This window comes from Crotalus tigris, unplaced genomic scaffold, assembly GCF_016545835.1.
Source record: "Crotalus tigris isolate CLP2741 ecotype Arizona unplaced genomic scaffold, ASM1654583v1 scf7180000017987.690289119674:8195010, whole genome shotgun sequence".
NCBI lineage: Eukaryota > Metazoa > Chordata > Lepidosauria > Squamata > Viperidae > Crotalus > Crotalus tigris.
Genome location: NW_024096758.1, coordinates 3,994,891 through 4,010,728, shown reverse-complemented (window position 1 = coordinate 4,010,728; position 15,838 = coordinate 3,994,891). Strand labels below are relative to the sequence as shown.

The 15,838-nt window shown below is 38.7% G+C and overlaps 1 protein-coding gene across 1 annotated transcript; it reads left to right on the top strand.

Moving 5' to 3' along the window:
* Positions 1–4,000: 4,000 nt before the first annotated feature.
* Positions 4,001–12,078, top strand: POMC (proopiomelanocortin). Its single transcript, XM_039345897.1, has 3 exons — positions 4,001–4,056; positions 7,742–7,898; positions 10,991–12,078. The coding sequence occupies exons 2-3, from the start codon at positions 7,767–7,769 to the stop codon at positions 11,654–11,656; spliced, it is 798 nt and encodes a 265-aa protein (XP_039201831.1). The 5' UTR covers positions 4,001–4,056; positions 7,742–7,766; the 3' UTR covers positions 11,657–12,078.
* The last annotated feature ends 3,760 nt before the right edge of the window (positions 12,079–15,838 follow it).

Genomic DNA, 15,838 nt, shown 5'->3' with positions numbered 1-15,838 from the left:
AAAAAAAAATCTGAGGACTAAAGGTTCAACTTTCAATTCCCAGCTTTTGGGGGCTGATGAGAACATCTGGAATTCTGAGAACACGCTTTGGGCACTCTCAGCCCAGGGCTGTCATGGGGATTGTCCATTCATAGAATGGCTGCCATGAGGGATGGGTATAAACAATTACAATGCACCAGTTGATTAGACTTCCACCTGACAGCCTCTCAGATCTCCCCTCCTTCAGGAGGCTCTTTAGTAATCTTGCTTACTTTTGACCTTTTTCTGTTCGGGGTGAACATTTCCAAATAAAGAGCTGGACTTTAGTTACCTATCACATCTATGGCCTAAGAATGCTTAGAGCAGGGGTTCTCAACCTTGGCAACTTTAAGACTTGTGGACTTCAACTCCCAGAATTCCTCAGCCAGCAAAGCTGGCTGAGGAATTCTGGGAGTTGAAGTCCACAAGTCTTAAAGTTGCCAAGGTTGAGAACCCCTGGCTTAGAGATTTGTTTTGATATTTAGGGAAATGTAAACAGTGTTAGAGGCTGGTACATTGTACTGTGATATGATTTTTTTTCTATAACTCATTTTCTCAATCTTTAAATTAAAGCTCCCCTTAAAGTGCAAAAACAAGATGGAGTAAGTAGTCACCTGTGCACCCTGAGGTCTTAAGCATGAAGAGGTAGTTAGTTCACATAGTGAAAGAAATTATTTGCTCAAGGACCCTATAACCTGGATGTGACTAGAGGAAAAGACTTTGAAATTTACAATTTGGCTTGGTTTATATTTCTCTTAATCCCATTTTTGTCCTTTTGAAAGGGTAGCATTCTCTGCTTTTCCAAAGTGCCAAAATTCTTGATGCACTTGCTTCATTTCTACTACTGCTTTAAAGAAATAAAGAAGGAAAGAACAGAATAAGACCCCAGGCTTGAAAACAAAGTCAGCAGAACAAAAAAATAATAATAATAATAACTAAGTTAGAGAGAACTGTTAGATGTTTGTCTAAAGGACCCCCCCCGCATATCTGATTGCATTATATCACTCCATAATCAAAATTCTCTGTTAGTTCCATTAATGAAATATTTTTAAGTTTCACTAAGTTTCAACCAAATGTATTCTCCCCATGTCCCATCGATGAAGCTTATTTGACAGAGTTTTCCCTGTGGGGCCATAGTACACAAATCTTTGATATCTATTAATGAATGACCCATCTCATATTTTTCTCCCCCAGTGTACTTTAGGTTTCCAAAACCCAGGTTTAGGTTTCCTTACTCTAGCCTAAATCTAGAGGGTTGTACAGACATAGCAGACCTTTTTCTTTCCCTGTTCCTTCAACAACCTTTTTAATTCACCTCTCTAAAAATGGCAGTTCTTAAATCTTCTTTTGTTCTATGATGATCCTCTCATTCTGGAGTCTGTTCCCATTTCTGTTTAATCAAAGCAGCTGGCATCCTCTGTTTTGTCACTAAATGCATCTTTGTAGGGAACACAGTATCCCTATTCTGGAAGGTAAAAAAATGATAAAAGAATGATAGAGGGACACACTTCCCCCAATGTTTGCTTTGTGTCATTGTTTAGCAATGCTGGCCAGCAATTTAAAATTAAGTCTGCTTTAAATAAAGAACAGTTGACTACATGATTCTATTGCTAAAATGAAAATAGAAAATACCCTTAGCTTTTGCTGGTGTTTTGCTACTTGACATAAAATAGAAAGGATATGATTCACAATGGAAAGCCAAATGTTTGGGTTGTGTGGCAAGCCTATGATTACACACTTAGTCCATTAGTATCAGAACCAGATTGTAAGCCTAACATTATTGCGATTGGCTGCATAGTCAGCCAGATGTTTAGACTGGAACTGGCATTTTTATCCACCGATTGAATCCTTTCCAAGGACCTGGAATAGGCAGGTGTTGTTTTATTGATGGTATTGTCACAAGATATAAGATGTTGCAAGTAAAGTTGACATTTACAGTTGACTGATATTGATTTTGTCAATGCCAATGGTGTTCAAGAGGTGCTCCAAATGTTTTGGAATTGAACCTAAGGTGCCAATCATTATTGGTAACACCTTTGCTTTCTCTTGCTATAGTCATTCTATTTCTATTTGCAGGTCTTTGTTTTTTGTGATTTTCTCCAGTTCTTTCTCTTCTATTCTGCTGTCTCCTGGTAGTGCAATGTCCACTATCCAGACTTTTTTGTCTTTTTTATCAACAATAGTTAAAATAGGGGTTGTGCAAAGGTGCTTGTCTGTTTGAATTCTGAAATCCCAGAGCACATTAGCTTGATTGTTTTCCATTACTTTGTCTATTTTATGGTCCCACCAATTCTTGCTTTCAGGCAAATGGTATTCCTTGCAGATCTTCCAATGCATCATTGTTGCTACTTTGTCATGATCTTCCTTGTAATCAGTCTGTGCAATCTTCTTGCAGCAGATGCCTAGGTGGTCCACTGTTTCTTCAGCTTCTTTGCAGAGGCAGCATTTGCTGTCTGTTGTTGTCTCCTCAATTCTGACTTTGTGTGCATTTGTTCTAAAGCAGACATGTCAAACTTGCGACGTATTGGAGCTTTTTCCCCATTGCCGACAATAGGGTGGGACCGGTTTCCTTGCGATGTGTCCGGCCCGCGGGCCGGCAGTTTGACACCCCTGTTCTAAACAATTCATCTTGTGTAGCCAGAATTAGCCCCTTGACCCTTTTCTTCAATTTTCCTACTCTTAGCCATTGCCAGGGCTTGCTGTTATTTGCTTTGCCTGCTATTTATTTTATGTATTGACCATATAATACTTTGCCTTGCCATGTGTCTTTTCTGTTTTTCATTTGGTCTTTCTTGTAAGCCTGTTTGGTGGTATATTATTATCCCAGTATTTATTTTTGGTCAACTCAAAGCATTAGATAGATGTTTTCTTTTTCATGGTTTTTTTTTATTAAATTACTCTAAATAATTTACCTTATCCAGTATGGCTATATTAAAACATTTCACAAATATTAGTGAGTATGGTGGGTTGTCCCTTGTCATTCTTCAAATATTTTAGTTTAAGCAAGAATTTTTGAATTTGTTTCCCCAATCTTGCTTTGAGTGACCATTTAGCTCATGTGAAAAATCCAGCATATACTACACTTGTAAAAATTATTTCATATTCCTTGAAATTCTATAGGTATCTTTCTAAACCAAAAACCCTCCAGTTTAGTTCAAATATAGCATTTGGTGAAATATGCTTTTAGATTACTGAAGAAATCTAAAGTAACAGTTGGAAACCCTTGGAAGAAACAGGAAGGGAACTCTGTAAAACTCTTTAGAGTTGATTGCAGTTATAATTCAGAGGATGGAGGCATCATTAAAAAAATTTAAAGGAATTTTAGAGGGGTTTACTCAAAATGCTGGACTCAGTAAAGGGTGACTGGCATGGCATCCTACTGTCACGTCAGCTGAAATTTATCTGACCACAGTGATACACAAACGTTACCATATGGACCACCAGTTGAGGCTCTTTTGTCTTGCCAAGCCGAACAAAGGAACTTTACAAAATGCAATTTGGAAAGGGAGAAAAAAGGAGAGGTAGTATTGAACAGATGTGTACAATATGCATGCAATAGTGTGTTAAACCACCATGAACCAATATGCCATTATTATTAAAGGGTGTCTGGTTTCTAATTAAAAAATAATAATCACCTGTCTAATCCTGATCTGCAGAACCAATTTAAGGGGCTAAAAATGGGGGGAAGTTTTCCTCTGCCTCATCTGGCAGTCCTCTTCACATTGAGGTGCTAATCTTCTCTCCACCTCCAGCTGCCTTTCATGAGCCTTTCCCCACGTATCTTACGTCTTGGTGGATGCCTGCTAATCTCCCCCATTCTTGTACACCTGGAGCTTTCCTGGACACCTCCCCTTTTATTGTTGCTTCAAAAGGTCTGTCCGGAAGGTTGCTCTAGCACTAAAGACAAGCCTGTGTGGTATAAAAAGGGGCTGGGGTTGCAGCTGAAGCCTTGCAGATGTTAAGAGGAAGAAAGGGAGAGAGAGAGACCGAGAGAGGAAGAGAGGGAGAGAAGAGGGAGAACACTCGTTGCAGCAATAGGTAAGTAACGCTCTTGCCTTGGCTGCGCTTTAATTCTTCAGATACTGGTCCCGTAAGTTTCTATCTGAAAGGGTGGTAAGGCTTGCTTTATTCATTTTCTTCCAAGTGTAGGTGAAGAAGCATTGCCTTTAAAGTTCTGCAGCGCAGATCCCCGCTGACAAACATCAGGAAAGGTAAAACTCAGATCAGGGCACAGCAGGAGATAGTTTTAAAGGCAATGAAGCAAGTTGCTGTCCATGGCATGTCCCCTTTCTAACTTTCTGTCATATTGCAGATAACTTTTACAAGGGATCTGATCCACTTTTATTTGCACCTTTCCCAGCCAACCGAAGAAGTGGTAGGTAAGAGCTTATTTCACATGCATAGTTTTGCTTGCTGTTTTTGCAGACAGCATCACTTCTGTGCTTAATTGTTCAGGAGTTCTGCCTTCGTAGACAGTTATGAATGAAATATCCCAAGTGGGCTGAATAGTTAGAATTAAATAGGGCAGCAATTAAGGCCTTCTGAGAAACAGAACTTTGTGGTTATATAACTCCTCAAGAATAAAATCCATTTGTGTCTTTTTATTAGAGCTTTGCCTTACACATCCATCCTTCTAGCTTCAAATCTATATTCAAGAATGTATGGGATGACACTTTTTCTAAAATAGAATTAGTTTTTAATAGATTAAAACTATTTTAGTCTATTAACTTTTTAATCTAACAATTTTTTTAAAAAAGCTTGCTTTTTGCAACTAGGAGAAATAACAGTTTTATTTTGCTATGAGGAAATAGTTATCCCCTAAAACACATGTGGAGGAAAAATATGAGAATGTAAGATATCTTAAAGGGGATCTAATTCACTGAAAGAAGAGAATGCACATTTTTGACACTGATGATGAGTAATTCTTTCATGGAGCTGTTATGCAAATCAAAAGCAGTTCCATTATTTAGGAGATAAAAAAATCCAATTTTGTTATTACATGGAGGAGATGTAAGAGCCTGAATGTAGTAACATTATGGTAGTAGTATGGGAAGAAGAGGGAAATTCAATCTGTAGCAGGTTTCACTTGAAATTTGGTGTTTCCTAACCATTCTTCTCCTAAATACCATGGATCCAATCTCCTGCAGAATTTTTCTGTACAAGTCTCACAGAAATCAATGAGAACTGCCTAAGGAGGCTATTGAAGTCCAATATAGGACTTCAGATTCATTTTAACATGACTTATACTAAAAACATCCTTGAGGAACCATGTCCTTGGATCCAATGAACCTTCTTCTCTTCACAGCAGTCTTGGTCCCCCATCTGTGGCCTTTTCTCTTGTTCTATTGCAGTTTCACCATGGAAGAGGAATGTACTAAGTCTGACTGTGTGGAATACTTGGCAAACTCTCCACTTTAAAAATATTTTATTAAATTTATATGCCGCCCATCTCACTGTTGAAGCAACTATAACCTTCTATGCACATTTCAGTTGTTTTTACTCCCTTCTTATTTTCTGCTTTTTGTGTTCTTATTCGTTTTTTTAATCATAAAGTCTCCAGTTGGTATCTTCAACTGCCAAGATGCTTAGGTCTCATTAATGAAGGTGAATGTATGTGTCCCAGGATAATGTTGCAGGATCCAATCTGAGTTGGTCACCGGGACCAGAGGCTTAGTCTTCCAAGCTTTCAAACTCATGCTGGAGCCCATCCTCAGGGAACATCTCTTTCACTAGAATGTGTTCTGGTGAAAACACATTCTGGTGAGAACATTTTCCAGTGAGAGACAAATTCCCTGAGGATGGACTTCAGCACAAGTCTGAAAGACTAAACCTCTGGTCCTGCATGCTTAGGTTTCTCTCACAGCTTCTCTACAAATTTCAGACTTATATGTATGCACTAAGAACAGCTTACAAAAAGGCACTTCCTTACAGGATTCTTCAGATTTCATCTTTTAACTGGCATGCTGGTATTGTAATATTAATCTTCTTGATGGACTAGCAATCTAACTTGGTAGTAGAATGATAGACATCCCTGGACAGCAGCCTAGTCATTTTCTGTTGAGAGCCACATGGGTCTGTGAAAGTTTCAGCAGACCTTGAAATAACAGAGGGGGAAAGTTGAAATGTAAATTTTGAAATGAGAGAGGGGAAAAAACCAAAACCATTTCTTCCCCTGCAACATATGTGTTTATTTATAGGAACATTCTTGAAAATACCTGCTAAGAATAATGACACAGTATTGCCCAACATCTGGAAGAGATTTATAATAATTTTGATGTTTCAAATGTGCATAGAAAATAGGCTTATTTGTGCATAGAGGGTGGAGGTAGAATAGTATAAATAATCCAATGAATGTCTTAGCCTACCATTAAAGAAGTTTAGCTTCACTCCTTTTTAGCTTTGTAATACATTTCATTTCTGTATTTCTGTGAGATTAGCAGCTGTAACTAAGCATGGTTTACTGCAGGTTTGGGTACTGGACATAGTTATAACATCATAAACCATAGTAATAGTTAATTTCAGCCATTGGGACTCAGGGTTTTTGGATAAAAGAACATATTCAGTGGTCTTTTTTGTCATGAAGGTTGCACCTCTATTCATGGCAAATACATGAAGAATAATCTAGGAAAGGCATTAGCACCACCACCTCTGGCTAGTTTAACACATAATTACTCTAAGGAATGGTTTATATTAACAATGGCTTATTGAACAAATCACAATAGGCTGTGTTCCCATATTTTCAGTGGTTTCCAAATATGGTGGCTAAATGTATACAATAGGATAAAGGCAAAAGCAAATCAACTTTATTAGGGTTTGCCATATATAGCCTGTGTGAGAGAAGTTAAGCAAATTAGTGGGAAAATATGTTAGAGAATAGGGAATATGCATATCTCCGCAAGTGCCAACATCTAATGTTCAAATTGTCTAGCGCCTTTTGGGACAAATACAGTAAGTACATCTGGGATTTTGATAGCAGGTGATAGGCATTGTTACAAAAATGATGTCATGGTGGATATGGTTAACTCTTTTACAATATTTAAACAAAGGACAGGGCTGTTGATTCTTTTCCCAAGAATGTCCCCAGGTCTATGTGAGTCCAAAGACATTAATGGGAATGCATTATGCTTGAGACTGGATGTTAGTTTTGCAGCCTGCAAGCTCCTATTATTACTTAAAATAAGTAGGCAGGTACCAAAAAATGTGCCAAAGGATTTTGCTATTCTAAGTGGGAGTTAAAATTTGGGAGAGATTTCTGAAGAGATACTTACTCCTAGAATCATTGGAAAAATATGTTTGATGGCAATTTAGTATTATTCATCAGTAATGCAGATAGAAGAAATGAAGTAAATCAAGCTAGGTAGTGAGCTTAGGATAAATCTGGATCAAAACCTTTGACAACTCATGCACCCCATCATTTCATGCTACATGTAATCCATATTTTGTTTTCCTTCCATTCAATTGTGCCTGATTCTTCCAGACTGCCTGGACAGGTCCCTGCACTTTCTTTGGCAAGGCTTTTCAGAAGTGGCTTGGCATTGCTTCCTTCCTAGGGCTGAGAGAAAGTGACTGATCCAAGGTCACCCCAACTGGATTTGTGTCTAAGGTGGGATGAGGATTCACAGTCTCACAGTTTCTAGCCTGATGCTATAACTGCTACATCAAACTGGCTCTCTATAATCTATATTACTTTGCTGTCTTTGGTGGCCAATATTTTTTATCTCAGCAGGAACAGTCTTCTTCCTCTGAAGATGCTGAACTCCCAGTGGAGAAATCTTTGGGCCATCATGGGAGTTCTGCTCATCCATTCAGTGGCAGGAGTGCATAGCCTCTGTTCGGACAACAGTTGGTGTTGGGACATGGACACAGAAGTGAAGATGATGGTAAGTGGATGGTTTACCTAGGTCCCTCTTTTTCTTAGATGGCTGTATTTGGGAGAGAAGGCACAGAACTTAGACCATCCAATGAAATGGTTGTGAATTAAGTTCAGGTAAACTCAAGGAAATGCCTTATAATGTTTGTATGGAATTCGTTACCCAACATTATGGGTGATAGTCACTTGCTTATATGGGGATTAAATAGAGATTATTGTCCTTGATGCTCTCTGAGCTTGGCTGTTGTCTTGAAAACAACTGATGATGTTACCTAGCTTAGATAATGAAATGTCTGCAAGAAAACAACCAAGTTCAGAGAGAACCAAGGACCCCTCATTTCAAACCTGAGCTACAAATATTTTCCTTTATTGATTGAAATTATTCAGATTGATGAAGGCATTGTATATAATCTGTGATTAACTTTTTGATCATAAAAAGCCTACCTGTGTCTATTTCACAGGCCCTTCTAAAGTCCCGAATAATCTAAATCAGAGTATTTACAACAAAAGTCTGCAACCAGAGTCCCACGCTTTCATATAGTCCCTCCAAAGGATGGGATATAGTCCTCAAAAAATTCTCCGGAAGCAACTTGGAATGTTTAATATGATAAAAGGAGGAAACTATTATATACTTTGGGAAAATTCATAATTTAATTACAGTAAATTTTATGTATGTTTGTATGTATGCTAATTTAAAAAAAAGCCCAGTGGCAACTGATTGTGGCTACATTACATAATTAAAATCAACTAATATTTTTTAAATCATGCATTATCTATAGACTGGTCTAGGCTTTCACAGCCATTATCTGTAGTGCAATGTTGAGCTTCAGAGCTTCGTAGCTGTGCTTGAGACAATAAATCTCCTGATATTTTGTCAGCAACTATGGTTGGCATCTTGAGAGTATCTACTCTTGATCCCAACCTTAGTACATTTCCTTAGCATTTCCTTTTGTCTTCACTCCTTCCATCTCTAAAAATGTTGTAAAATTGGGAAATATGATGATGTAGTGTATTTGTTTGAAAAGATCCTTAGCAGCGCAAGCAAGCTTTTTGCAGTCAGAGACCACATTAAATGTCAGTCTGTCTATCTGCCTGTCTGTCATTTATCATCATCTATCATCTATCCTCCTCCTCCTCCTCCTCCTCCTCCTCCTCCATCTATTTATTTCTCCTCTTCCCCCCTCTTTCTCTCTCTTCCCCCCCCAATGGGGGTCTGAGAGATATGATACTTCGTTAGAGGAGAAAGAATAAATTTTCCATCTCTTGTTTTTGTTTCATTTGTTTTTTTCATTTAAGGCAAAATGGTAAGCTGTGCTGAAGTTTAATCCATCTGTTTTAACCCATTCTTCCAGAAATCAATGAATTGCCTTTGAATCATCTTTGTAGAGGGAAATGTAGTCCATGGGCTCAGATGGTATAATCCAGCTATAGAAGGAAACCCATTGATGTAAGGGACTATGGAAGGAGAGTGTACCAGGAGCAAGCTAAGCTGAGTTACCCACTGAAAGGAAACTTAATTTCCCTTTTGTATTATCTTTGATCTTTTTTTCCAGACCACTAGTCTTTCCATTTCTTAAGCTTTTATAAAGCATTTTAAAATTAAAGCCAAACACTCTGAAATAGACACCTTTTTTTTCAGTTCTATGTCAGTATGCACAGCAGAGCCATATCTTGGCATGTCTAGAGCTCAGGGAGAAGTCAATCAATGAATGTCAATAATTGATACCTTTTTAGTTGCTGATAACTGAACCCTGTCTCCTGAACCTAAACAAATCAGTTGGAAGTCCCTCATCTACTACTTAAAAAAAAAATACTCTTCCACAACATCATTGCGTATATTTGGTGGTTTGCAAATAATTAAATAAATAAATAAATAAATAAATAAATAAATAAATAAATAAATAAATAAATAAGAGAGACTGATAGAAATGCTGGGAAGGGAAGGGAACCCTCATGTTCAGCCGGAAAACCTCAAGGGGCATTCCAAATGTTAGCAGAATGGTGGCAAAATCTTTCCAAATGTCAGCTCCTGGGCAGCATGTGGTGGTAGGCAGTGCCAAACAATACACACACAAACACCAGAACATTAGAAACTGGTTGGTGAAACGGCATCTGACTTAGTTTCACACGGAAATGAAATAGTTACACTGAGCATGGAAAAAGGAGATATGTGATGAGAATACCCTCCAATGGAAAACAGAACTCTGACCTGGGTTATAGAAAGACTGAACTTCTTGATGTAGTAGCAAAGCCAGTAATTTTGTAGATTTGAAACATCAAAATAACTATTCCTTGCTGGAGAAAATAGTGGGGGCATGAGGCATTTATAATGGATTAGAGGTGGGAGGGCTTCAGTAATGTGGGAATTGCTGGTAAGTCTGGCTCCTAAAAGGGATGTCTGGAAGCTCAGGATGTTCATGGAAGAGAAAAGGATCTCATTCCAAATGATCTTGAAGAAGGAAAGGCAGGATGTACATCCAATGAATATGTGAAGCATTGACAGGAGTAATTTTGTCTTGCTATCTAACTTCATTTATGATCTCAAATCATTTATCTCACCTAGTCTAGGATTCAATTTCCAACAATGGCTGGAAATTCGTAAGTGGGAAATTGAAACCGAAAAATGTTCCTTATTTTTTTTTTTTTTGCCACCTTATCATCACTGAGAAAACCAGTTTTTGCTTGTTCCTGTCCAAGTGAAACATATAGGAAATTCTTTCAGTGGGAGGATGCAAAAGCAGGTACATCAGGAGTGGTTTGACTGGCTAGGTGAGATTCAGCCAACTTTTTGAGGTACCAACTATTCTTAGATCAAAGCCTTCTCCCAAGTTGCTTCCTACTTTAAAGGAATACATAATCCATGCGCTAATAAGATTCTAAATATGATTGAATTAAATTTAAATAGCAACAGTTCAGCTTTAGAAAAACTTGCCTGCAAATTAAAAAAACACCTTGCAAAAAGCTGGTGAGTCTGACTCTCATTGTTGAGGCAGTAATCATGAGAAAACGAGAAAGGCAAATGAGCTCTAGGCTGAATTGAAACTTGTACAGTTGTTTTGAAATCAGTATCTCCCTGCCTGTCCTCCCCTGTTTCCATTGCAGGAGTGCCTCAGGGCTTGCAGAATGGGTGTCTCAAATGAGTCTCCAGTATATCCAGGAAATGGTCACATGCAACCTCTCTCTGAAAATATTCAGAAGTACATCTACTGGAACAAATTTGGGAAGAATAACAGCAACGGCGGAAACGTAGGCAATAAAAGAAAGGACCTTTCCAGTGACTCCGGTGCAGATCTCTTCTCCACCTCTTCAGAAACCCAAGACAGCTGGGAAGGAGGAAGCCACCAAGAGTCTCGAGAAAAGCAAGAAGGCAAGAGGTCCTATGCAATGGAGCACTTCCGGTGGGGGAAGCCAGTGGGCAGGAAAAGGCGACCCATCAAAGTCAATCCGAATGGGGTGGAAGAGGAATCGTCGGAGAGTTATCCTCAGGAGTTCAGAAGAGACCTTTCCTGGGAGATGGAATACCCCAAACTTGACTCGCCAGAGGAAAAGCAGAGCAGTGAAGCCACTAAGGTGGACAAAGAAAAGCAGCCGAGAAACATAAAAAATGATAATGCTGCCTACAAGATGCACCACTTTCGGTGGAACACCCCAGCCCTGTCCAAGAAGAAGCGCTACGGTGGCTTCATGACCTCAGAGCACAGTCACACTCCTCTAGTGACTCTTTTTAAGAATGCCATCATCAAAACTGCTTATAAGAAAGGCCAGTAAGGGTGAGGGAGATCAAGACCAACAGCACCTTTGCAGGGTAGCAATGGGGAAAAGGGTCTGGGCGCCTCACATATGAATTTCTCTGACATATTTCATGATAATATTATTAATGAATATCATTTATTTTCATTGTTCTTACTTATTAATATTAAATAAGAAACTCACTGCTTAGGAGACACTTTCACGTTTGCCTTCTGGTTTTGAATATACCAATAATTGGTGGGAGGCGTGGGTGACAGATGTTTAAGGTGACATCTGCCATGGTGTGTAAGTTAAGCAGGAAGAAAAGCTAAAGGAGTAGTTATCTTTCAGAGGGACAGATTATTTTTATATTTTAAACCAGCTGTACAATACTGTAAATGAAAGGATTAAAGTTATAAAATACTACTACTAAGAATAACAATACATTTTTTGCAAGCTAACTAAGTGTCTGAGATTGTCTTTTGGTTATTTGGAGTGCAATCTTCATCATTTCAGAATCTTCTGCTTTGCAGCAGGCAGGGATGCAATGTTGAATGGCATCAACATTAAAAAAAAAGTTCAGTTAAGAAAAGTCTCATTTTTGGAGGGGAAAAGAGACTATATTTGGACCTGCCTTTGTGAGCTAATAGTTAGTCCAGAAACGGGTAGACCAAAAAGCAGGCAAGGCCAAATCACTCTTACACACGTATCTCAAGAAAAATGGGTGCCACCTCTAAATATTTACCTTTCCTCCCTATGTACCACATTACATTGGCTACCAAATTTTGTTGGGGAACCATTCTGTGAGTTTCAAGAGTACATCACTTGGCCACAATTTGACTGAAAATGTGCCTGAGAACCAACCAAAAGATCTTCCACACAACATGTTTTGATCCCTCAGTCTCTCTCCAAAGCATTTTGATGCTGATTTGGACCTTGGCTCTAGTGGACAGTGGAACTCTGAGAATAGGCAGGGAATAGCCTGAGGTAATTGATGCTCCCTCCAGCTAACCAATGGGAGAGGACCTAAAAATCACCAATGAGACTGTGCCCTGCCTCTTGAGTGGTACTTGCCTTTAGAGTTAGAAAAAACCCTCACAAATCCCATCCTATACAAAAAATGTGTGTGTGTGTGTGTGTGTGTGTGTGTGTGAGAGAGAGAGAGAGAGAGAGAGAGAGAGAGAGAGAGAGAGAGAGAGAGAGAGAGAGAGAGAGATTATTTGCTCTCCCCCCCTGTGTTTGCAGTACCTGTGGTTGTTTATTCTTCAACAATCTAAGCTGTCAGAGCAAAGGAAAACTGCTTGGCCATCAAAATGTCCCAAACTGGAAATCTAATGTAACTCCATAGTTTTCAGACAGATGCTTTAGCAGCCAGCACTTCATAGATTAGGGCCATGGGGCAGTGGTGTGGGGGCTCAGGAATGGCAGACTAGAGTTGAAGGGGTTGAGAGGTGGGGTGAGGCAAGGTTTCATTGTTTACCTCAGCAGGGAAAATTTAGTCCAACAATGAAACTGGAATAACACTAACTAGAAGACTCAAAGGTGTTTGTTTTTTCTTCAAAAGACAGCTGGGCTGTTTTTTTTCCTTGAGGAAAATTTTGAGTAACTGTAACTCCAAATATTTATTATGGCAAAATAGTTTTCTAGGCTGGTAGGTATCTGGGCATAAGATTTGGTGTAAGTGAATGCAAGGAACAGAAAGGAGCACACCAGGAAAACAAAATGCAACATATGAGACAGTTACATTAAATCTTTTGTATGGATAAACTAAGTAGTGTGGCCATTCACGAAGAATCATATTTTGTTTTCTTTTTCCTTCAATCTCATGCTTTAAATATTACGCTTTATTCTCTTAAAAATAGTGCAATCCAAATTGGCAACAGCATTTAACATTTATTTGAAAAGGGCACCCAGATATCTTTATTCAAAAATAAATAAACTTTGTCCTTCATCTATAAATGACCTTTGGGAAGATCAACAGTAAAAAAGCTTCAGCTAATACCTAATGCAATCTGTTCCCCCACATAAAATGCATATTGTGTATTTTAAATACCACAATTACAAAATATATGGTATTTCAAGCTTTCTTAGATCTAGCCATAAAAAAGAATGAAATATTATTTAGCTTGGAAATGTTCCACCTGTTCCTAGTGTAGAGTCACATTTTATCTTGAAGCTGTGGGCTTTACCTGAACAAAGGGCTGGGAATTAAGTATGTCTAAATATATAAATGCAATTTCAATGGATAGTAGATTTCAATTATTTATTCAGCAGTATGAATTGTTCAATGGTTGAACTTCCCATTAAATATTTTGGTAAAATCAAAAGATTAATGTGTATTCTAAGAGGGATTTACATTATTAATTCCTATTAGATATCTATACAATAGATAAGTTAATGAGAAAAACGTTATTGCAGGATAAACCCCTTTGAATATCCTTGGCCAAACTGAGGTTATTACATGATGATGCTGGTTTTAACATGCTAGATTTTCAACTATATCATTAAGCCTTAATTTTAAATTTTTATTTTTTGAACAAGTTTTTTTTTTATGATTATTCCCCTCCTTCGGCCTTTTTGGAAAATGAATGTGTAACACTTCTGAAACCTTGACAAATTTATGGCCCAGGTATACTAACTCTAAAAGCTACCAGGCATATTTGATTATTTGTAAAAGGTTACATTTCATTTCTGAATCACATGAGAAATTGTAGAATAACCCAAATTTGAAAATAGCATGAAAGATGCTTTACTGGAATGCTTGGGCTAACCAAGAGATCAGTACCTTAGTTCACTTTATTTCTAATAGTTATTTTAAAAGCTTTTGAGGGACTGAGTATTGAATATGACATCTACAATATTCATTTGGCAATACATATAAGTAATGTATTATGGAATCTTGGTTGTTTGTTTGTTAATGTTTCATTAACCAACTAAGCAGTACCATCAGGGTGAGTGTGGGATTTGCTCTCTCTTTATACAGTATACAGTAGCTTGCTTATCTAGTGTTGATGGGGGTGTGGTTTTCTCAACTGTGCCTAAATTAGTCTGGGAAACTGTAAGTATCCTAGACCAAAACACACACACACACACACACAAACACATACACACTAGGGAATTCTTAGAAGTTTGGTATTCAGACAAATCATCTATCAACAAGCACATAAAATTAAGCCATATTTACACATCATTCAAGAGACAAAAAAAGCTAAAAACAAAACAAAAAGACCAGAACATGTCCTCTCCAGCAGCCAACACCCAGATAAAGCTGGGATTAATATCAGACAAACAAATAATCAAGCAGCCCTACAACAATGAAGTAGCACACAGTAGTCCAGTGATGGCAAATCTTTTAGAGACCGAGTGCCCAAACTGCAACCCAAAACCCACTTATTTATCGCAAAGTGCCAGGGCTGCATCAGCATTGTGGTGCCCTCAGGGTGGGGGCACTGGGTGGGCGTGGCTGCAGTGGTCACAGCAGACTGTATGAGCAGCCGGGGCCAGGGCAGCGGGGGCCAGTCCCTCGCCATCTAACGTTGCTTGCTCGCTCACTTCCTGCCCTGTCGCTTCTAAACGCCACATGTTCGCTACTCTGACGAACTCTGCTGGGGCAACGGTGGGCGTGCCCACAGAGGGCTCTGAGTGCCGCTTCTGGCACGCGTGCCATAGGTTTGCCACCATTGCAGTAGTCCTTGCAGTGTCTGCTCTTGACACGGCTTAACTCCAAGGGTTAATACTGTACACTCTGGTTTATGAAGAGGTGAACTGGATGAGTTTACTACCTATTGTCAGTTTTCCAGGTGCAGTTGTGGCAAATAGTCACTCACGTGCAAGTCTTCCACAGCTGACATGATGACAACTGCATTTTTTTCCAGCAGTTCCAAAGTTCCATAACAGCAACATATTTAAATCCTATTTCACTATTAACTGAATCACCACAATATATCACTCAACTTTACAATTGTAAAAGGCTGATCCTGGAAACTGTTAAGGATAAGAAACATTTGGTCCTTTGGACGTTATGACATCCTTCACCATTGACCTGCTGGCTTAGGGTTGTAGGGAGCTGTAATTTAGCAGGAGTCTCTTTTATCATTTGGCTCCTTTCTAACCTGCTTGTTTATATGAGTGTTATGCTTAGTCTGCAGAAGACTGATGAAAGACTGTCACTGGTCCAGATTTTGTCTTCAGTCTACAGCTACATTCTTTCCTTATACTTTA

What these genes read in the sequence shown, in the direction of transcription:
- POMC (XM_039345897.1), top strand. Translation starts at nt 7,767, where the DNA reads ATGCTGAACTCCCAGTGGAGAAATCTTTGGGCCATCATGGGAGTTCTG. An exon ending in ACACAGAAGTGAAGATGATG is followed by an intron (nt 7,899 to 10,990) that starts GTAAGTGGATGG and finishes TTTCCATTGCAG; the next exon opens with GAGTGCCTCAGGGCTTGCAG.